The sequence below is a fragment of the Colletotrichum lupini genome, chromosome 3 (genome assembly GCF_023278565.1).
Source record: "Colletotrichum lupini chromosome 3, complete sequence".
In the NCBI taxonomy this organism is placed as follows: Eukaryota; Fungi; Ascomycota; class Sordariomycetes; order Glomerellales; family Glomerellaceae; genus Colletotrichum; species Colletotrichum lupini.
The window spans coordinates 3,697,000-3,717,399 of record NC_064676.1 but is presented as its reverse complement, the minus strand read 5'-3'; the positions used below and the strand labels follow the sequence as shown (position 1 = coordinate 3,717,399).

The window sequence follows — 20,400 nt, the reverse complement described above, 5'->3', positions numbered from 1 at the left end:
ACATTTCTATAGTTCGTACACCCTCAAACGGGCGTACTCGTGGTGTGATTAGCTTAGCGCCTAGAACCTCGCCAGTCCTATGGATACACACAACACGTTCACGGCGAACCTCCGTTGTGATATCCGTATCGGCCCTCCTTTCCCCTCGAGAACAACGAACCAGCGATGGGGATAAAGGAGCAAAACAACTGATCACTGACTGGTCGACGGCCCCCTCGACGGACCACGAAAATAAAACGGGGGCGGCGGCCCGCCCCTCCAATGCGTGCGTCCCATTGCGCCCTTTTCCTTTGAAATTCGGCCGCCGTACCACCGTGAAAAACTCCGGCTCTCGTGGGAAAAGCTCCGCAAACGGGGGGCGAAAGAGAAACGAACCCGGAGGCGGAGGCGCCATTTTCACGAGCTTCCACTGGATGCTACTGGGCTAGGTTCCGAGCTGCTTGGGTATGCTTAGTGAAATGTTCAAGCCCGGACGAAGCCCGTCGCAGAGGGAAGGAAGAAAAATCTCCTCTCCATCGGCCGGGAATACACCTGAGGCTTGTCCGTACCCTGAGGCTTGAGACAGCCAACCCCTTCCCGTGCTACCCACCACATCACGATGCTATCTAGGTATCCATCCTTCGCCTGGCAGAGATGTGGGCCGTCGAATTCGACAAACACGCCCGCCAGAGCCGCCCTTCGCTTGCGGCAGGCACAGATAAGCGTCGTGATCCGCGACAGAGCCGCCGAGAACGAGGAGCAAGCCGATTCAGCACACGCCTCGTTCGCCTCATGCATCCCACCATCTGGGTGCGCTATCACACTATCTGGCAAATACTTTATCCAGCGAGCCTCATGGAGGCTCGGGTGTGTGTGAGTGTGTGTGGAAACTAACTAACCTACCTGCTAACCCCCATCCCAAAGACGACATGGCCGGCCTGGCTGGCCGGCCGTACTCATTGACTGACTGATCAAAAGTCCTCGCGATAAACGTCCCGTCACTTGTCAGCTCGCTATTCCTGACGCAAATGACATCTTTTCGCTCTCAGTCCTGCTTTCGTTTTGCCCTCTGCCTTTGCACCCTGCCCCAACCTCCGAATCCTCCTTTCATCGCCCCGATCATGAACCAAGAGAAAAACGTGCTACACCCGTAAAAGCTTTATCAAAAACATAATCATCTATCTATACCCCCTCCCTCCTCTATCCCGCAGTTGCCTAGCTTCTCCCACCTTATCGGAAGTCCTCCGGTGAAAGCTCCGTAACCTGTTGACCTGGGTAGTTCTAGACCACACCCCTCGCATAACCCAAAACGATCCCAACTTTTCATCACGTCTTGCTCGGTCTACTCTCCGTGCCCTGAGAGTAGGTAGGAGGAGGCGGGGGAAAAGTAAACATGACGTCTGGTTTCCCCTCCTCCTTTCCCTCCTCCTCCTCCTCCAGACCGGAGACAGAAAGACAGAGCCTCATAGCGGTAGGTAGAGACGGTCCCAAAAGGTTGACAAAACCCAATAAGCCCGTCTTCAACCGCACCCGGCCGCCCTGCTCTGCCCCGCGAGGCACGTCCTCTGTCCCGGCATTACGAACAACATACCGATACCTTACCTTACCTTACCTACAACACCGGCACCCCTTCCCCGGTTCCCCGGTTTGTTAAGCAAAAGCGCACGTACGCCCTTTACCCATCATCTGTTGCAAGATCGTGGGAAAATGGCCCATGCCCTGCTGCAACCCAGGAACAGCACAGATAATCATATACATCATACACACACCCCTTTGACTCTTTTTTCATCCTTCTCATCGTCTAAAGGAAATGAATTAGGTAAACAATTGCCCATAGCTTCCCCCCGACCTGTCCGGTCATCCGCGCTGCCGGTTGTACCTGGCTAGCCCTAGTTCAGACTTGTAGAATCCAGTTGTAGTTCAGCAAGGCCTTTCCCTGGTCGAGTTGAGTCCAATTCCTGTACCGGAAACTCTGTGTCCAATACGATATATAGTACTCAACACACTCCGCGTTCCTTGTTGAGAAGCTACTGGCGACGATAATCCCATCTTCCTCCCCTACCCCGGATGCCGGCCACCGCGGAAGTCTGGATTCATTGCCGGTGGCGCGGGGAAGCAACGGCACCTTGGCAGGGGTAACTCCATGATGCTGTACTGTCATGCTGCTGCTGACCTGCCTTCAAGACGCCGTGTTCAACGTAGAGACAAATTTGGGCCTGTGATCACCAACGGGGGCTGGGGTATGCACGTAGGAGTTATCAAGGCTCATATCACATCGGCGTTTGCGTCGAGGTGCGCATAGCTCTTGGACCTAGACCGAGCCGCACGCCGCGAGGCAAAACCCATCATCTCCCGGCCAAGCCTCCTCATACGGAACTTCTGAGTTGGAATGCGAGCTTGCTCACCCTTTGCGAGGCGTCGCGAACGGCCTGGGTCAGTGAACGCCAAAAAACATAAATTCTGCCCACGTCCCTGAATGAAAGATGTGTAACGTGTATACCTACCTATGCGAAGGTTCCCCGCGGAGAAGAGAGGAAAAGAAGCTCGACATCAAATGAAGAGAGCTTCCGCAGCTCAGGTCTTGGCTCGAACCTGAACTCGTTCGTTTTTCTCTTCTTTTTTTTCTTTTTTACTGGCTCGTCGTATGAAGTAGGTACACGCATTCAATAAGCCCTTGTCGAATTATACGATGAAAGCTTCCCTTTTCCCCGCGTTTTGCAACTCACATAGTTTTGTGTCTTGTCATCTATAGACTTTCTTCTCTTGCGGAAACGTGGCAAAAAAAAACCGTTTAGTTCTTGCGCCGTACAGAAGTATCAGGCGTTTCTTCTTGGTATCTGCACGTCTGCAGGTAAAAGTATGTAAGCTCACCCTCAAAGGCTCAACCCCGCGTCGTCGCGCCACCCCAAGTCGGCGACAAACAGGCATCCGGAAGGGGGAACCTCAGGAACCCCTGTCCCTGCTTGACTTTGTGGTATATCACCGACCCCAGAAAGTATCTTATTGGTTCCAGTGAGAACAGATCTCAAACACGTAAGATTCCCCCAACGTCTGGGGAAGAATGGGGAAGAGAAGAAGACCGAAAGACGTATTGGGTCGGGATTGCTCGGGCCAGCGTTGGGGCGTGCGACTGAATTTCCGCTTACCACCACCACGGCCCATCGGATAGGGAACGAACGATGAGACGGGTATGCCCGGAGCAAGATTCCTGCGTGCGAGTACGGCGCACAGTCCGAGATGCAATACCTGGATAGAGAGGAGACGAGAGGGTGTGTGTGTGTGCAAGTTCCAGATGTTTTGAACCGCCCGGTTCCAGGCTGCGCAAACCTGACGGATGCAAGCTGAAGTAAAGAAACGCGGGGAAGCAGCATCAGCAGTTCCGGTTGAGCTTTGAGCTTTGAGCTTCAGCGGCGGCACGCACTGCAGTCAGCAAGCAAAGCATTGTCGTTGTTTGACGACTGCGAATAGCCCGCTTGGGGAATGCTCACTCGAACGGAAAGACTCGGCTCTCGTATGGGGTCTTTCCACCGGCCCGTCCGAGAGTTTACGGTCCGCCTCCGGTCATTCAATCGGCTCTCCTCCGTCCAGAAGCCTAGGTAGCTCCCGTCCATAGGCAACCCTGGTAGTTGGCCTCCCGAACCTCTTTTCGGGCCAGCGGGCTTAGGAGGCCTGCCTCCCCACCTACCGCAAACGCGCTCCCTCCTGGATGGCGAAATTGTAGGCGTCTGCGATAACTTTCTTAGTGTCAGCCGCGAATGAGGCCTACTGAGCGTCACATTTCAGTAAGTTACACTTCAATGTGATGAGCTCCAGCCAATCGTCACTGGCCCGCTTTGTCCAGGTAGCATGCCCCAAGGACCATCGTAATCTTCTCTCTCGGCCGGCACGAGTGGATGCGGATGATATGGCGTAATATCCCAAAGATAAGCCGACTTCAGCCTCGGAGCTTGCAGACAGACCGCAGTCTGTCGACAACCTTTGAGGTATCGTGACGTGCACTCTCGTTGCAGCGCAGGATTCTCTCTCCTCTGGGACCAGATGAACGCCCTGCGAGTTAATCACCAAGGCTGGATAGCCCGTACGTATTTACGCTATAGACTAGGTTTCTGGGCGGGAGGGGTCCCGGCCATCTCCCGAACACGGTCGAGGCCGTCACACCGCAGATACTTCTCGGGTGTGCGGCAGAAGGGGCTCGGCCTTGGTCCAAACAGGTAGGAGGTAGTGGTGTACTATGGAAGCCTCTTTCGCCGGCAACCAGCCAGGCAGCCAACAGCGATGAGGTTTCCCTGGGCGACTGATATCGGGTTACCAGATGAGGATATTACGGGGCGTGTCAGCTTGCAGCCGGGGAAAGGGCGGGAGTGCAGATCTTCCCCGTACCCAAAGTGACGTGAAAAGATTCGGCGGAGTCAACTTGCATCAACTTTGCCAGGTGGAGAAGGGGCAGGAGTCCAACGTTGTCGCATAGCCCGTGGAAATCTCACCAAGTCGCCGAATCATCAAAATGTTGCGATAGGTATGAGGTGGGCGACGACGTGTGGCCGATGTGTGCGTCAGCCAGTTATCATGGCTTCGGATTGACACCAATACTCAGGACGTTTGAGGTGAACCTCCTTCGCCCACCAGAGTGCTTAAGCGAGGCAGCCCGTATCTCGCGTCTTCGGGCTGAAAGATACGCATGCCGGATCGTCAGTCTTCGTGGGGGGTGTTGTTGGTTTCGGGATATTTGTGATCTTCACGATAACGATATTGATACACATGAGGGACCCCAGGACTGTGACATGTGTCTGCAGACGGAGCTGCCCCAGGGCTGCGGCGCCTACGTTCTCGTTCTCCCGGACATGTTGCTGAAAACACAAAGAGGCAACAAGGCCTCCAAGGAGGAGGACAACCAACCCCACCCGCGCACGTAAGAAGCCGAGGGCCCTCCGAGCTTTTCACCTCCAGCTGCCTGATTTGATTGTTTGCAGACGTCAGTTCACAGCTTGGTGTTGTTGGCGGCCGCGCAGGTTGCGTGGTTCCAGAGATCCTAGGCATTCCGAAAGACCTCGCGAGGCTATAAGTGACGAGAGCGGAAGTGCACCCCCACCGAGATCCATAGAATGATTGAATCGAGCCACAGTGCTGACCTGTGAACGACTTGCAACGAAGGGGGCGCAGGAGTAGTGGCGTGGCTTGTTCGTGTTTTTCAACGATAGAAACACCATCGCCGACAGATCTAGACTTCGATTGGGTGAACAGTCATCCAGATGGGCGTCTGTAGACTGGAGGTAGCGTGGGAGTGGGGGGCATTCCACACACAGAGAGGCATCTCGTTGCAGACTCTGGATGCAAGAGGCTGTCCTCCCCGACGAGATGGGGGTTGCGGGCAGGGGTGACAGCCCTTGTACGTTTACCAGGATTCTCTGCATCGTGGGTAGCATTCTGTCAAGTCAACAACTTGAGAAGCACCGCATCGAAAGTGCCTCAATGTGACGAGTCACAATATAGAAGACCTAGATCTTTGGGAAGCGCGCACCTAGGTGTGCTAGGCCAAACTCATGAACCACCACTCAACCGTTGTCGAAGACGTGCAGGACGCCTTGGCCAACGAGCGGCGTCAGTTCCAAGCTGCATGTCGTCTCAGGATTCACTTGGCCCTTCTGACTGCACCAACCTGTTGCAGAGCTGTATCTTCCCACGGACTGTCTTTGCTACAACCATTTGATAACACGACGGACATCGAAATGGAACAAATAGAGGAGTCAATGACGCGAGAGCTTTCCGTTGTCTGTACTGCATCAGTCACCTTGCGGAGTTCAGTTCGGCAAGCGCAATAAGATAAACCTCGTCGGCTTGCTCTTTCTTCTATGTGACCCTTTTGCCGGGCGAATGGACAACTGATGATACGAATGAGAACCACCTCATAGGATGGTGATCCGCTGTTCTTTGAGTCTTCCGGAACTAGGTCCTCGGTCTGCTGTCCGGTGCGGGAGGTAAGGCCGGCTTTGGCACGATGCCGGTCAACACCAATTCGTACTTTGGCCCTTGCCAGGCCTAGACTTGTTGGAGGACTTGGCATGGCCTTCACAATGTTCGCATTCGTTCAGCCTCTCTGTGACAATGACTGCGCTCCGTCTGCCACGCGGAGCTGTTCCGTCGCGGTCAAGTAAGCACCTTGTCAAAACTCCCAGCATCAATGCCTCGACTCGGATGAAGTTTGGACTCTTGGGTAATTCAAACCCACTGAGCTGTGGTGAGGCATTATACGGTAGACACTCGACCGAGTTACTGCACTTGCGCCGATCAGGGTCCTAACTCTCATGTGCCCTACACCCTGAAGAAAGTTTCGACGAAGCGAACTCTCTCGCCAGTGCGGCTTAGCGGTAGAATCCGGGTCTATTCACTGTGTCCACCGCACGACGGCCGCGCCCGGACCTTGGGCGGTGCGGCTTGGAGGGTCGGCGCGGGCCCTGTCGCCCCGGATCGTACAAGAGAGGAATGCTGAACAAGCTCAGGTTTCTCAAGTACACAGTAGCTGCTTTTCCTCGTTGCTGGCGACGTGATCATTGCTACTTGATCGATGGGGGAGAATTGTGTTTCCGTCCCAATGAGAAAGTTGAAAGTCGTTTACTGGATTGAGGTCCCAGCAGACGGGCACTGCTGAGACGTCTTCTGTGCGAGAGGTGGCTGGCAGTCGTACGGCATGGACCGTTGACTGTTCGAGATGGCTAACAGCATGGGACAGCATAAAAAAGATTGCGAACGGCACTTAGGTACTTCCTGGTTCTGACATCTTGCAGCCGTTTGTTGTCGTCCTTATCTCGTCTCTGGCACCCACACACCCCACTGTTGCCATACTTTCCCAGCCGGGACGAGGTTGGCGACCTGACTCTTACTAAACAGCAACTATGCATATCAGCCGGTTGATAAGGAAAATGGTGGCGGATGGTTTTCTCCGTTGCTAGGTTCGCCTTCGAGTCTCCGGCAGCATCCCGCCATTGCGTCTTTAGTATGGGAATATGAGCTAGTGTGGCTTGCGTCCAACTGCAAGGTCGCATAGCTTCGATTACCTGGCGCTGCCACTGGCTGGGCGGGGCTGATGAGGTGACGGTGCAAGATATTGGCGTCGCTTTGAATGCCCGAGAGACAAAATAGCTTTGCGATGAGGACGCAAAATGACTGGCTGAATAGCTGACTATCCCATTGTCCCGGTCATGCATCGTAGAATGGTTTACTCCGTTCCAAGGTTTTGAACAGAGGCTGTCCGCAAATCTGCATATGCAGTCAAGGCACACGTTGTTAGGATGCCTACAGGCCGGTTCTCAGTAAAGAGAAGAAGCCTCATGTGTCACAGCGGAATATACAGCTGTGTGTGGTCAGGATGTTGTGAGCTCTGTCCTCCGTCGCGTCGACCTGCAGCGCTGCATTCTTTCGAGCGCCTGGGCAAGGCCTTGAATGAGGCACGGTTTGAAACATGCGCCTTCGATTGGACGACTCAAGCCGTAGCCGGCGAGGCACGGAGAAGAGAGTGTCTAGCAAGGTATAGCATGGCAAGCCAGGCCAAGGCAGGACAACGACCAGGCAAAACAGGCCAAACAGAGTAGTAAGCTGTACGAATCTGCAGCCGGTCTTGCTTCTTCTGTAAGTTTGCGGAGAGAAAGAGAGGAGAGCCTCGTGGGTTTGATGCGCACGACAAGCAACCGCCATCGAATGGCCTCTGCTCCAAAGGTTCGTGTTTGGCCGACGGGCAATGCTTCTGGTGCGGAGTGTGGGGTTGCTTCAGATGGTGGAGGAAGAAACCGGAGAAGTTGACAGATGGGGAGGATGAGGAAGACAAGTGTCGGACGATGCCGGGTCGGGTGTGTGCGTAGACAGACCAAGGACAAGGGGAAGAAGTCAAACTGTAATCGTCAACGTATTGGCAACTTGCGTGTTAGTGTTACTCACATAAGATTCGCCATACCTGTGGCAGATGATGCACTGGCTGTCAAGACATGTATGCCCGGATTCACAGCATGGCAGGTTCAACGTAGTCGCTCTCCAGCCCGCGCATTTCATCGCATCGTAGGAAATGAATGGATAGGCATTCGGAGAAACGAGGGAACAGACAGCCAGGGTCTCTTCTGTCTGAGCGACTCGTGGTCTAGACCGATCTGCCAGAGCGTCTTAGTAGACTACTGTAGCTGGCACCGTCCCTGCTCTGAAGGGCTACCGTGTTTTCCGACCGAGTTTGAAGGAGCTCCGCCCGCTGTTCAGGGCGGTAATGAGTAGTTCGTCCAGCGAGAAACAGGCGCCAAATAGTTGCTGCTCCATACAGGCCTCCCATCGGTATCTTCAGTGTGCAGCATATTGTTGGAAGGCAGCCTATCCTATCCTGCGAGACACTGAGAGAAAGAGAACGACGGGGCGAGAGAAGCAAATCCAAGGAACTCCAAGGCGAAGCTCCACCGGTTGGCGCTCCAGGAACTGCAACGACCACTTTCATGAGAGCGATACTGAGCTGCATGGCTACAAACGGACGCGTCGAAGGAGAGTGATTAGCTAGGGAAAAGCCTAAGGATACTGGAAATTGAGAAGCCCGTTCAACCCGACGAATGGACTGGCGTGTCTGGTTGATGCCGAAGAGCCGCGGATAGTCTCCTCCAGCTATCAGATTTGGCATCCTATAGCACTACTACTGTGCGACTGGTAAAATATCTAATATCTGTAAACCGAGCCCGTCAGTTCGTAGTTGTCGAGACCCTCGAGGGTGAACGAGGCATGGATTCTTGGTGTGTGATTTGCTGTCCGCGGGGGATCTTCAAAGCCAAGCCAAGCCGGCTCAACTCTCCCCATCTCTTCCCTGTGGAGTCCGATCCCTCCACTGAGAGATAATCAGGGGCCATTGCTTTCAACCGCGTCGAAATGGCGTCTTTCCCATTCGCCCACTATTTCTTTCAGACTCTGGATGCGTCAATTCGTTCTCGCCAGTAGGTTCCGTGGCCGTAACAGTGACACGCGAGATGCTACGACAAGAATAGCCTACGTTTCATGAGACATCTCTTCTGACTCTAACCTCAGCCTAACTCGGCGTGATTCAGGTCTTGTTGGAGTTGCAATCCAATGAAATACCGTCCCCTATTGGTTAGCAGCTAGTGCATTGTCTGCAATGACCCTGCTTTTGGCTTCAGTCTGGTCTCCTCCTCGCGCCGTGCTCCGTGGTGCTCACAACTTACACCTTCCGTGCATGACATGCCTTTCCTAGGCTCAAGGGGAATGGCTGTTGGTGGCACTGACCAAGTTGACTTTGCGTATACCCCAGAGTGTTCATCCATGTGTTTGCGTGTGCCCAAATCCTGGAGTGCCACTAGACACAGCCAGAGACACAGATAGGCTCGCTGCCTACATGATTGTAGACTTTGTTGAAAACTGGGGAAGCCAAGGTAGGGCGTGTGTTGTCGTCCGCAGCAGCACAAAGCACCAACTCGCTGAACCGAGAGTCTCTTATTATGATGCGTCCAGGTCGATATCATTTCATAGGACCTTAGGAACCGTGGTTGGAGCAAGCCAATTGCACGTAGCTTAAGCAACGTTAAACCCACGCCTTGTAGTCCTAGTAGGTACTGTGTATAGAGTCGCGACTTTCCAAGGGTCAATCTTGCCGCATGGCCCTCGCTCTTTGCCTCTGGCCGCTGTCCGTATTCCGTACTACTACCTACTTCAGCTCCACAACGGCCGCGGGAGGGGCGAGGTATGCGTAAGAAAAGAGCGAAAAGAATGCAATTTCATGGCCAATGATTGGGCTTGTTGAAGGTGAGCGAGGTAAACCAGTTCGCGCCAAGGGGATTGCCTAGCAATCACTGCGCTCCCTAGCGGCCGGAAGGAAAAGCAGAGTGCAGTGGTGCGTTGGATGTTGCGCAGCTAACGTCTAGTTGCAGTTCCCTCTTGCGTAAGGTCCCTCCACAAAAGGAACGAAATCCAAAGAGGCTGGATCTCAGTCTCGCCATTCTTGTGACGAAAGTTAACGCCAGGCCAGGCGGGGTAAAGACTTTGGCGTAACCATGGAGCGTTCCGCCTGTGATAACGATCTAGGTCGAAGCGACTACTATCAGCATAGTGGCCGGCGGATCTGACGTACTGGGAACTGGGGGGAAATCCGGGTTACATTAACCAAGCTTCCAAGTCGTAGGTCGACAGAGTTTGTCTGATATGTGCAGAGGTCGCTGCTATGGTTGCTTTTGTTGCCTTTTCAGATGTTCCCCAGTTGTTAGTAACTTTGTTTGGTTGGAGACATGGACCCTGAAGTTTGAATAGCCAGCCACCAGGGGGTGGACCAGCCGCTGAGTCCCCAACAAAATGTCGATCGATGTTGACGGTCGGCGAGGGGAAGCCTGAAGTTGGCGCTACCTGTTACCATCGTACATGGCGAACGTCTGATATTGGCAGCCAACGAATTCACATTGGCGGTCAGGGCCCGATGAAGCTGGAGCTGGCGATCAGTGAGCTTGGAGGGATAGCTGACGCACGACTACACGTCAATGGCTAGGAAGGCCATGCTTCCTCGCCTGGTGGCCTGCCATCGCGGCAAAAGAGCATGCCAAAACGCAGTTCCGTACGCTCCCCTCACTGCAGGGCTCGAAGCTAGGACCGGGCGTGCTCATAGTGCACAAGGCGTAGTGCATACAGTAGGACCGAGGAATCGAGATAGAGCATCGAGATGACTGTGGTTTATGGCGAGGAGCATTCACTTGGTCGCCGATTCTGAAAGCAATGATGCCACAACCCAACACTGAGGACCATATGATATCACCATACTGGCTGTGTGGGTGTTGTCTTTCCTTCCATGCTGTGGTGGTGTCAGATCGAAAGGCCACGACCAGCTGAGCCGTGACAAGGGAAAGATAAGCAGGGCGGCTCCAGTGAGCAGAAGATGCTAAGTAAACGCCCTGGCATGCCTGAAGGGCCGGACCCGACAATGCGTAAGAATACAGCAGAGGTGCATTGCGTTCTTGTGAGCTGGGAGATGCTGATGGCGTAAGGTTAGGAGAAGAAACGAAGCGAGACAGCCAAACTTCCGAGGCCCCAGAAACCGTGGAGCCTATTGATGGGGTCTCCGTGGGGGAACGTACGGAGCCCAGAGGAGAGACGCATTGAACCTGCGGACATTCGGCTGTGATGTACCACCGAGTGTAGTCGCCTGGCTACCTTATGCAACGAGACTCGAGGTGATGCAGCTACTCGGCGGTCGTTCCGAAGCGGATGGATGGACGGTGAAGATGGAAACTTGAAGGTGTGTGGTTGTTTTCGAGCACTGAGCGATTGCCTACCTTGACATGATGCCTTCCTTGTTGGCTACAGAGTACTTTGTGTTAGCAGTTGCAAGTCCCCCGAAAAGCCAGGTACGACCTGTGGCGTCGATGGGGTCTTGCCCACGCGAGTTGACGACATTGTCAATGTGCGTCGCCGCTGGCCCTGTTCAATGTTGGCTGTTGCCATCTCCCTGGGAAAGAAAGAAAGGGGCCCTGCGCGTAATTGTTAGCGAGGTACAGCTTGCCCCGCAATGTCCAAGTCCATGGCACGCTAAATTACAGAGCCGAGTGACCAGACCGTCAGCCCGGGGAAAGGTTCCGGTCATGCGCAAGTCTCCATCTGTGGCCAGCCACGGCCAGGGCCTCCATCATCCGGTGAAATTGCGGGACACTTTGGTTTTTCTGGTTCCGATACACGCCCCCACGTGATCCTGTACGTTCAGCTTGCCCTCGCCTTACTAAGACCCTGTACGTACCCCTCATACCTTGGACGGCCTGTCCGAAAGACACACAGCGCAAGAAGGAGGCTCTGGATTTGGATCTTCGCCTGCTCCTTGCTCGACATCAGGGCAGAGTTGCATCTTCTATTCTAATTCAATTCTAATCCAACACCATGCCTTCGAAAACGCTGCATGCCGAGCATAGGCACTCTGTCTTGCTCTACTTGCCTGGGGCAATGATCCACGATCGATGTCAGCTAATGTCATTCGTATCCAACATCTCTGCCGCTGACTGGAACCTCCAGGCGGGATCAGCACGAGAAAACCCCCGACTTGCATAGGTATCCGAGCTTTACAAACTGCATCCATAATCCTGGGGCCAAACTTCAAGAGCGAAAGGGAGGAAGAGAAGTATTCCTGCAAACGCGCCCTATGTCTAATACTAGCGCATCATAAAACCCTTGGGGTTTCCTCGCACCATATTTGTCACCTTTGATATCACCTCTCGGCCTCGTCGGTCGTTCCTTTTCCTACTCGCCTGTTGTCGCCAGAGCATCCATTCCAGGCCTGTCTTGGAATCCCCATCTTGGGCCAGATGGTCTTTCGGCCTGAGCGGCCATCCCTCCCGGTAACGACGGCGGCGACTTGATTCTCCCGGGATCGGCACGGACCCTGAAGATTGTTACGCGGACTTGTACGGAAAACGAGAATCATACGGGCGAGACATACGTAGTAAGGACATCAACCATCTTGGCCCCGCCCTTCGGAGAGGTTTCGAGGGTGAGGGCGGGGATTCCGCCGTCAGTGGGTGCAGCAACGTGGGATCTGACCGGGGCGAGAGCGCGACAGATGGGGGAAAATTCTTTGCGAAAATAATTTTCGACTCCATTCGCCCTCACGCCTAGGGTCCAGCCGAAGGTCCCCCTGTCGTTTGGGACCACAGTCGCCTTGTCAATTTCGAGCCTGCCGAAAGGCAGCCAAGAAGGCCCATTGCTTCCCTCGCTTGAGGCTTGCCTAGCCAGCCCTGGGCCAGACTCGGACTGGTTCGGGGCTTGGGGCTGGGGAGCTGGCCCTGCTCGAACCCTCAGACATTGAGGCGTCCGACCATCCGAGGATCACAACTTGGCCCAGGTCACTGGATATTGCCATTGCCATTATCCCACTTGCGCCATCGTCACTGTAGCGGTTTTTGGCTTCATCACGAGGTCTCACTGTGCTCAGGCCTCGTCAAGACCTAGTGCATTCCAGCCAAGAGAAATTCGAATCAAATGCCTCTGTACTCCTTACTGCAGAGATACACGCTGGTATCCGCCGTTGTAACCTGCAAACCGTTGCCATCGGTCACAATCGCCTGGGGCCATGCAGACAGCTATTGGCATTTGCAATTGCGTTTGTTCCCTCGAGAAACCGAATTTGTGTTATGCACACACAAAAGTCGATGTATCCAACATGGTTCGACAAAACGACAAACGTCCCCACGTTGACGTCTTTGTGCCAGGAGTACAAAAGTGAGACGGGCGTTCATGACCTGAATATGGCTAAAGATCAGAGACCATCAGAGACCCAGAAACCCGAAGATCACTGGGTATATCACTCCTCTGACCGTCATTCCTTCACCCATCGATTCTTGGGTACCCCATTTAGTACCCTTGGCTGGGTAGGTATGTGTCGTCTCGTCACTTGCGCCAGTAATGTTTTATGCTGGCACTGTCGGATGCGAATGCGCCAACACAGTCATGCTCTCATTGGCACAACATCCGCGACGAGCCTGTCTCGCTTTCTCTTCGTCCAATGTATCGTGACATTCCGGGATTAATACAACCTCCACTTCCCCAGGACCGCCACGGCCGCCTTACCTGCCGGACGCATTTCGTATGCTCATCTGTCTGGCTACAGTGTTGGACGAGTGTCCACCACACAGTCTCTCACCTCCTTGCGGTAAAGGACAGTCCACGCTCATTCTCAAGTCCGTTCCGGTGGCCTCGTTCACTAGACACTGGCACGCATTCATTTATTACGTAGGTCTTCGATTTACCTGGTTGTCGTACCCGCGCATCCGTGGCCGGGATGGATTCGTTCTTGCGAGGGCTTTTGTCCCTGCTGAGACCGTCGTCGTCTCTGGACCATGGTTTACTACCTGAGTGACGTTGGTCCATATCCCTCGAACGGCTTTATCCTGCTTTGCCCCGGATCATCCTCCATGTCTCTTGTTTATTATCCCGGTCGCCGCTACAGACGGCGTGGAGGGGTGCTCAATCGCTGCTCGCTATCAGTCCGTGCTTGAGGCTTTGAGCTCTGTCTATCCCTTGTGTCCCGGGGAGGGTGAATCCAACTTGAGGCCTATGTCTCTCTATTCCGCCTTTGGAGTGTGCCCTTGAACATCCTGTGTATCTGTAATGAGGAAGCCCCCCATCTTCCCGCCTCCGCATCTACTCACATCGCCTAGTTGGCTCCTTGCGGATTCCATCTCTGCTTCGATGACCTTTTCCGGGTCCTGTTAGCCAATCAGTCGAGCACTTGCTGGACGCCGCATTCGCCGCCTCGCCGTTTTGTGTCTTGTTCTCATTCAATTATACATGCCTGAATTTGGATGTAGGAGTTTTGATCCAAGAGACACAGATATTTAGACATTATGCATCCCCCTCACGGCCCCTTTCCGTAGCCAAGTTTCCCCTCCCTTCATTATCATCATCATCATCACCACCAGCATCACCATCACCAGCATCATCGCATTGCTGGACAAGCCCTGACGAATAGACATTGAGGTAGGTACCGGTGTGTTTATTGCTCGCTGTCTCCTGCACCTTGGATCTCTCTACCCCGATACCCTCCCACTTTCACCCCAGTTGTCGGTCTGGCTGCAAGCTGCCACACTTGCATCTCTGGTGTGTGCATTGGCTTGCAGGGGTCTGATAAACGCTTGCGCAGCGCAGCATAGCGTTGCGCTGCGTTGCGCCCCTACCTTGTTACTGTACACCTGCGCCTCTCTACCTCTCTCTTGCTGTCTCTCTCTCTCTCTCTCTCTCTCTTTCTCGCACAGCTTCTGTACTTTCCATTGCCCTGAATTTCCTCGGTATTATACATACCTGCCTCCTCTACGGCCCCAATATATACCGGTATATTCACTCTGTACTTGCATCCGTCACTCCGGCCACTCTGCCTACCTGACCTAAAGCCTGCGTGCGTACGTCCATTCACTGCTACCCATCCACTTCCATGTATCTCGTCCTTGCTAAGTGGCTACAAGACTGAGAGAGAGAGAGTCGTTGTCCCACTTGCTCCTACATACCGGTATTCCGAGATAGACCACAGTAGGTAGGCACTTGACGGGATACAAGAGTACGTATCGCTAGGTCCATCTATTTGTAAGGAACTACCTTGTACGTGAAGTACTCGGTGGCGTGCCGGACTATGGCAAAGTACCTCTTTTCGCATCGCAACTGCACCGCACATTCACCTGTTTTGCTTGTTGCTTTCTTGCTGCTAATGGTAGTGCCCTGATCCCTCCTCCCCAGTCCACGTCCACGTCGCAGTCCCATCCACATTGTTCATCCCCGGGCCCCAGAGCATCTCGCAAGTCTCCAGATGTTTCTCCTCAGGTTCCTGCTGCCCATCTCTTCGTCACTTTCCCCAGTTTCCCGGTGTATGTATGTCTGTCGGTTCATATGGTTTAGCAGAGTGAGGTCCAATACCATCTGGTGAAGCCTTCATTCACCTCTCTCGATCAGCCATCACTTTACTTGTTATCCGCTCTCTCTCCATCTCCGAGTCTTAACAGTGACTGCTTGCCTTCAAGCCCGGGTCCAGTCCTCACTACTTCTCCACACAGACGAGGACTGCCCCTGCCACCCCTTGGACTCCTTGCCCACCATCACCCTTGCTTGCACCATCGAGGCCTTTCCCGAATAACCAGACGCAAAGGCAAAAAAAACTGTGTCTGCCACACACCCCGGAGCGTCGTCTCCCACGCCCCTCACTCTCAGATTCCTCTCTTCTCCCTCCTCGCTCTGCCTTTCTGCATTCTGACCCCCTCCTCATTGACTTGGACCCCCCCCCCCTCATCTTCCATCTTTCCAGTACGTCTGCGCCTCTAGCGTACAATACGGATACTGGTACCTACCTCCTCGTCTTCACGCCCCCCTCCCCGGTCCATATCCTGCCCTGACCTGGCGTACGTCTGCGTGAGTGGTGTCCGTACCTATGGACTCCCACTCTTTCTCCTACCTTTTTCCCTCTCTCTCCTCCTAATCCACTGAGAGACTCCACTGGGGCGGGCAAAAGAACGAGACCTGCAATCAGCCTCTGGGGCTCGAACGTGCCGGTTGTCGTTCCAGTTTCTCGATCCGCTTCCCTACCCAGTATTTTACTTTTTTACCTTTTTTTTCTCTTCCCCTACCCTGCCTCTGGCTATCCAGCAGCCCAAATTCTCCATACACCACGGATTACATTTACCTACCCTTTTCCATCCGTCCACCCATCCCTTCTTCCCTTCACACCTCGGGTGTTCTTCTTGTCCTCACTCTCCACCTACCCGACTCGAGACTCGAGCAAATATACAAACCACCTCCCTCCCGCTTCCTCCCGCTGCCGTCCGCGACTCGCCTGGTATTCACCTTCTCGTTTGTGTTTCCAAACTTGCAGCGACATCATCTACTTCAGCCATCGTCTCTTCTCGAAACCGTCGTCACTGACCCTCACGCGTGTGTACCCTCAGTCCAAGCCAGCGCCAGCCAGTTTTGCTCTTCCGTTTCGCCCTACCTGATCCACGACTCCTCCGCCTTTTCCACTGGCGAATCCCCCGCGCATCGCTCCAGTCACCGCCTTTGTTTCTTGGGACGCCACCGCGCTAGGTCCTGAGCCACCAAAAACCTGCACGGTACAACCAACGGCCTGGTGTGGGAGGAATAAGAAAAAGGGACCGTCATCCTCCCGGACAAAACAGCCCCCTCTCCGTCCTGCGTAGCCGTCGCCCCGATTACCGACTCTTTGGTCCACGATCTACGACCTGCTGCTATCACCTCCTTCTCACCCATCTACAACAACAATAACAACACCAACACCACATCCGACGACCTCAGCTTCTACTTGGATACTTATGATCGATCTTTCTCGCCTCTGTACTGAATTAGCGGCGATCAGGAACTAACGTTCCTCAATTCGCCCAAACACCTCTACGATGGCAGTCGTTTTATCTTCAGAGGAGAATACCTACTTCTCCTCGTCTAACCTGCGACGTTCGCACTCACAACCAAAGTTCGTCACAAAACAAGCGAGCTTCCACTCTGCTCCCGCCCCTAGCCATATCAGCGACGTTTTTGCGGACGCCAAGGTGTATCCCGACTCAGCACCGTCTTCTGCCCCCTCATCTCCCAGGACCATTCACGCCGAGTCTACCGACCTCTCTTGCTCCTCAACACCAGCCAGCAATGTCTCCATTGCATCCGACTGCGACGACACGTTGGAACTTGCGGTGCACGCCAACGACCACTTTGTCATCCCCCACTATGGAGAGTCTGGCTACTTTGACCAGGTTGAAGACCTTGAAGCACCAACAAGTCCCCGGACTGGAGACTCGTACACTGTCTCACCCGTCGACAACGACACCGAAGGAAACACGTCGAGGCCCAACACTCCAGAGTTCATTTTGGATGTAGAACACGCTGAGGACGATACCGCTGTCCGAGCACAACCCTCGCGTCACGTTGACTATCTCTCGCACAATTGGAAAGAGGAGGATATTTGGTCATCATGGAAGTTCATTGTGTCCCGAAGATCTGAATACAGCAACGCGGCTCGCTTAGAAAACGCATCTTGGAGGACCTGGATGAAGGCGAAGAACCACCTGAAAACCGTCTCCCCCGAGACCCTGAACTGGTAGGTGCCGTGGAAGCGCAAACCAGTCCAAACTAACTCTTCGCAGGCTCAAGGACTGTGATGTCACCTGGCTTTATGGACCCTTGCAGACAGGTCCAAACACTTTGAACCCCATCACTACCGACCCCAACAGCGCTAGGCTTACTAAGAACAACTCGTTTGTAAACAAAAAGCCAATCCTCAAGAAGAGGAGTATGTCGGAAGTCATGCTGCAGAGGTCATTATCCGCGTCCTCTCTGCTAAAGCAAGCTGCCGCGGCAGTCCAGGCTCAAGAAAAGGACGGACGCAGACGTCTTGCTCGACCAACACTGGAGCGAGCCACTACAGACTACGTCACGTTTCCATTTTCATCGAGGAGGCTGAGCCGTGAGAGCTCCAATCTGTGCCCGTCAAGTACATCATCCGGCATCATCTCGCCGTGCAGTGAAAAGAAGCACATTCATTTCAACGAGCAGGTGTCTCAGTGTATCGCAGTTGATATCAAGGGCGACGATGACGATGATGACGCCGACACCGAGCGCTACGACAACAGCGATTCTGACGAAGGAGCTATCATGATGAAGAGATCACGAACAAAGAAGAAGGCACCCTTGCTCAGAAGGAAGTCGTCCAAGGCTTCCGCAGCTGCTGAGGGCAAGACGATTGCGATGTTGCCATCAACCACTCTCAAGTATCGCGAAGATACTCCCGAGCCACAAGAAACAGCAATGAAGCACAGCACATCGTATAGAAGCCCCATTATGTCACCATCCTCTTCTCAAGAAACTCTCCGACCCTCCAAGGGCTCCGGCAAGTTTTTCTTTGATGACGATGACGATGAAGAGGAGGAGGCCGTTTCCATGGGTTGGCAGTCACCGACAAAACCCGACGACAAGTCTACGGGCTTACAACGGTCATCGTCCACCAACAGTCTGAACGCCGAACCAGCTGGCATGCGTCGGACCTCGTCAGGTATGTTCATGCCATATGAAGAGGGGGAATCATCTTCCAACGAAGGAATCATCGGCCGGGTCATTGATACAGTTAATACAGCCCGGGATATTGCTCATGTCATTTGGAACGTGGGCTGGAGGAAGTAAAGAGCTCAGTCAAGATGGTTGGGAGCTCGGGTTTTTCTTGCTCGACTCCAGCGAAACTCAATCGGCACGTCGTTCTTGGTAGTCGGTGTACGATACGGGGAAAAGCGGATGCATCTATCCTCATGCATCTGCGAGAAGTTTGTGGGATTTCATCTCTTGAAGCATCCACGAGGATGTAATTAGGCCAACGCAGATGGCCCAAGGACGACTTTGGTCTAAATCACATCATCACACGCGGGGAGCATCATCATGCAGCGCGTCGACGGCTCCATCACATTTGGTCGCGAGCCCCATGAGGAATGGCACATGGTGGGATACCGGCGCTTAGGCCTGCGAATCATGGTAATGGAATAGTCAATGCTCTCACTATCATGGCAACAAGGAATGTTGCGTGGGGGTTTAATGACGATACACGGAATATGCTTGTAACAATCATTCTTGGGGAAATCTTGGGTACCAGTTGGTCTTCACCAACAAGGCCTGGCACGCGAATTGGGTCCAGGTATGGGGTTTCAGCAATGGCGCAATGGGGGAAAGATGGACGGGAAACAAAAGAAAATGGCTCGTTTCACAATAAGAGTTGGCTGGGTCTCATCAGAGTGTGGTGCAGTCGGGTTTGGCTTGTTTCTGGCACTCATAACTTGCGCCGTGGGAAGAGGTGGAAACTCGGGGGCCGCGGTGTAGCTGCGAACTTGACGTCGACTCCCGCGATGCAGGTCTTGTCCATATCGGGCTCGGCGTGCCTTGCGTGGAGATGTCGAGCATTCTTGGCGGCTTCGGCTTGCGGCAAGCAAAACCCCCCATGGGTATCAAGGGATGAGGCAGTGGGAAAGTGGCGTACAATTGCGTATCGCCGAGGGGAACGGAACACACATGGATGAGACCTGGATCCAATGTATATAGAAAGGTGGGAAAAGGCTCGAGCAAATGAACTCGCCATGGCAAAGGTGCCAAAATTTACACGATTTAACAACATTTGTTCTCGTCTCCCGTGATGATTTCCTGCATACTCACATCATGACCACGAGAGTGATTGTACTTGTGCTTGTTCATTTGTATACCTGTCCCAGCCGTTGACCTCGTGGTTTACGTATATCATTCCGCCAAATGTCTCCCAGTCTCTCCAATGTCTCAGTATATTTGCTTTTTCCCATGACCATCTCTGGGAAGCAAGGGATGGGAATGGGATGGATTGGCAGCTAGGTATTGGGCTTGACCGCCATGGAGGCAAGGAACATTAACGCCTCTTGCTGCTGGGGTGTTGTGCGAGGGTGTGTTTGTTTGATTCGAATCTAGATGGGAGAGAATAGGTATATTGGATTTTCTTTCTTTTGTTCCGGGATGACGTGCTTCTAGGTTATTCGTATTTACGGATATACTCGTGGGCTTTTTGTCGCTCTAGCTTTCTCTCTACCGTATACTCTGGACCTCCTCGGCTACTCGTTTATGTATCTGGGGTCATTTGTCTTGGTATGTATTTGGCTTCCCGCGGCCGGCCGGGTGATGGACCGCGCGGGAAACCCTGAGGACCTCTACGGACGGGACGGGGAGACGGGGAGGACGGGGAGAAGGTGAGCTAGATGGCTAGCTGAGGACCCAGGTGTGCCTGAGCCTTGGGGAGGGGGAAGCATAAGGCCGAAGTGGGTTTGCCTGGGTGAGGTGTTGGAATGCGGCTGACGGGGTCTGGATGATGAGGCTCCCTTGAACCCCTGCGGGGATCCCTCTCTCTTCAGTCCACACTTCTATAGATATCGGGGT

At 53.7% G+C, this 20,400-nt stretch overlaps 4 protein-coding genes across 4 annotated transcripts; 3 read left to right on the top strand and 1 right to left on the bottom strand.

The window, feature by feature from the left end:
- Nucleotides 1–598: 598 nt before the first annotated feature.
- CLUP02_05892 (uncharacterized protein) lies at nucleotides 599–1,153 on the top strand (the record flags this gene model as incomplete). Its single annotated transcript, XM_049284897.1, has 2 exons — nucleotides 599–846; nucleotides 958–1,153. The coding sequence occupies 2 exons, from the start codon at nucleotides 599–601 to the stop codon at nucleotides 1,151–1,153; spliced, it is 444 nt and encodes a 147-aa protein (XP_049142040.1).
- Nucleotides 1,154–4,497: 3,344 nt separating this feature from the next.
- Nucleotides 4,498–5,454, top strand: CLUP02_05891 (uncharacterized protein; the record flags this gene model as incomplete). The annotated part of the gene is made up of 6 exons (XM_049284896.1): nucleotides 4,498–4,502; nucleotides 4,574–4,667; nucleotides 4,773–4,888; nucleotides 4,957–4,996; nucleotides 5,146–5,219; nucleotides 5,283–5,454. The coding sequence occupies 6 exons, from the start codon at nucleotides 4,498–4,500 to the stop codon at nucleotides 5,452–5,454; spliced, it is 501 nt and encodes a 166-aa protein (XP_049142039.1).
- A 77-nt stretch (nucleotides 5,455–5,531) lies between these two features.
- Nucleotides 5,532–13,068, bottom strand: CLUP02_05890 (uncharacterized protein; the record flags this gene model as incomplete). Its single annotated transcript, XM_049284895.1, has 37 exons — nucleotides 5,532–5,625; nucleotides 5,700–5,964; nucleotides 5,999–6,249; nucleotides 6,366–6,431; nucleotides 6,492–6,676; nucleotides 6,753–6,788; nucleotides 6,858–6,985; nucleotides 7,032–7,156; nucleotides 7,257–7,269; nucleotides 7,314–7,493; nucleotides 7,576–7,862; nucleotides 7,909–7,924; nucleotides 7,974–8,104; nucleotides 8,174–8,293; nucleotides 8,347–8,469; nucleotides 8,525–8,607; nucleotides 8,674–8,824; nucleotides 8,904–8,966; nucleotides 9,028–9,092; nucleotides 9,177–9,307; nucleotides 9,543–9,625; nucleotides 9,660–9,790; nucleotides 9,867–10,028; nucleotides 10,079–10,175; nucleotides 10,239–10,468; nucleotides 10,557–11,096; nucleotides 11,156–11,223; nucleotides 11,304–11,412; nucleotides 11,488–11,520; nucleotides 11,604–11,651; nucleotides 11,735–11,802; nucleotides 11,862–11,909; nucleotides 11,983–12,119; nucleotides 12,192–12,361; nucleotides 12,430–12,740; nucleotides 12,772–12,896; nucleotides 12,977–13,068. The coding sequence occupies 37 exons, from the start codon at nucleotides 13,066–13,068 to the stop codon at nucleotides 5,532–5,534; spliced, it is 4,965 nt and encodes a 1,654-aa protein (XP_049142038.1).
- Nucleotides 13,069–16,865: 3,797 nt separating this feature from the next.
- CLUP02_05889 (protein phosphatase type 1 complex subunit Hex2/Reg1) lies at nucleotides 16,866–18,642 on the top strand (the record flags this gene model as incomplete). The annotated part of the gene is made up of 2 exons (XM_049284894.1): nucleotides 16,866–17,563; nucleotides 17,610–18,642. The coding sequence occupies 2 exons, from the start codon at nucleotides 16,866–16,868 to the stop codon at nucleotides 18,640–18,642; spliced, it is 1,731 nt and encodes a 576-aa protein (XP_049142037.1).
- Between the last annotated feature and the right edge of the window lie 1,758 nt (nucleotides 18,643–20,400).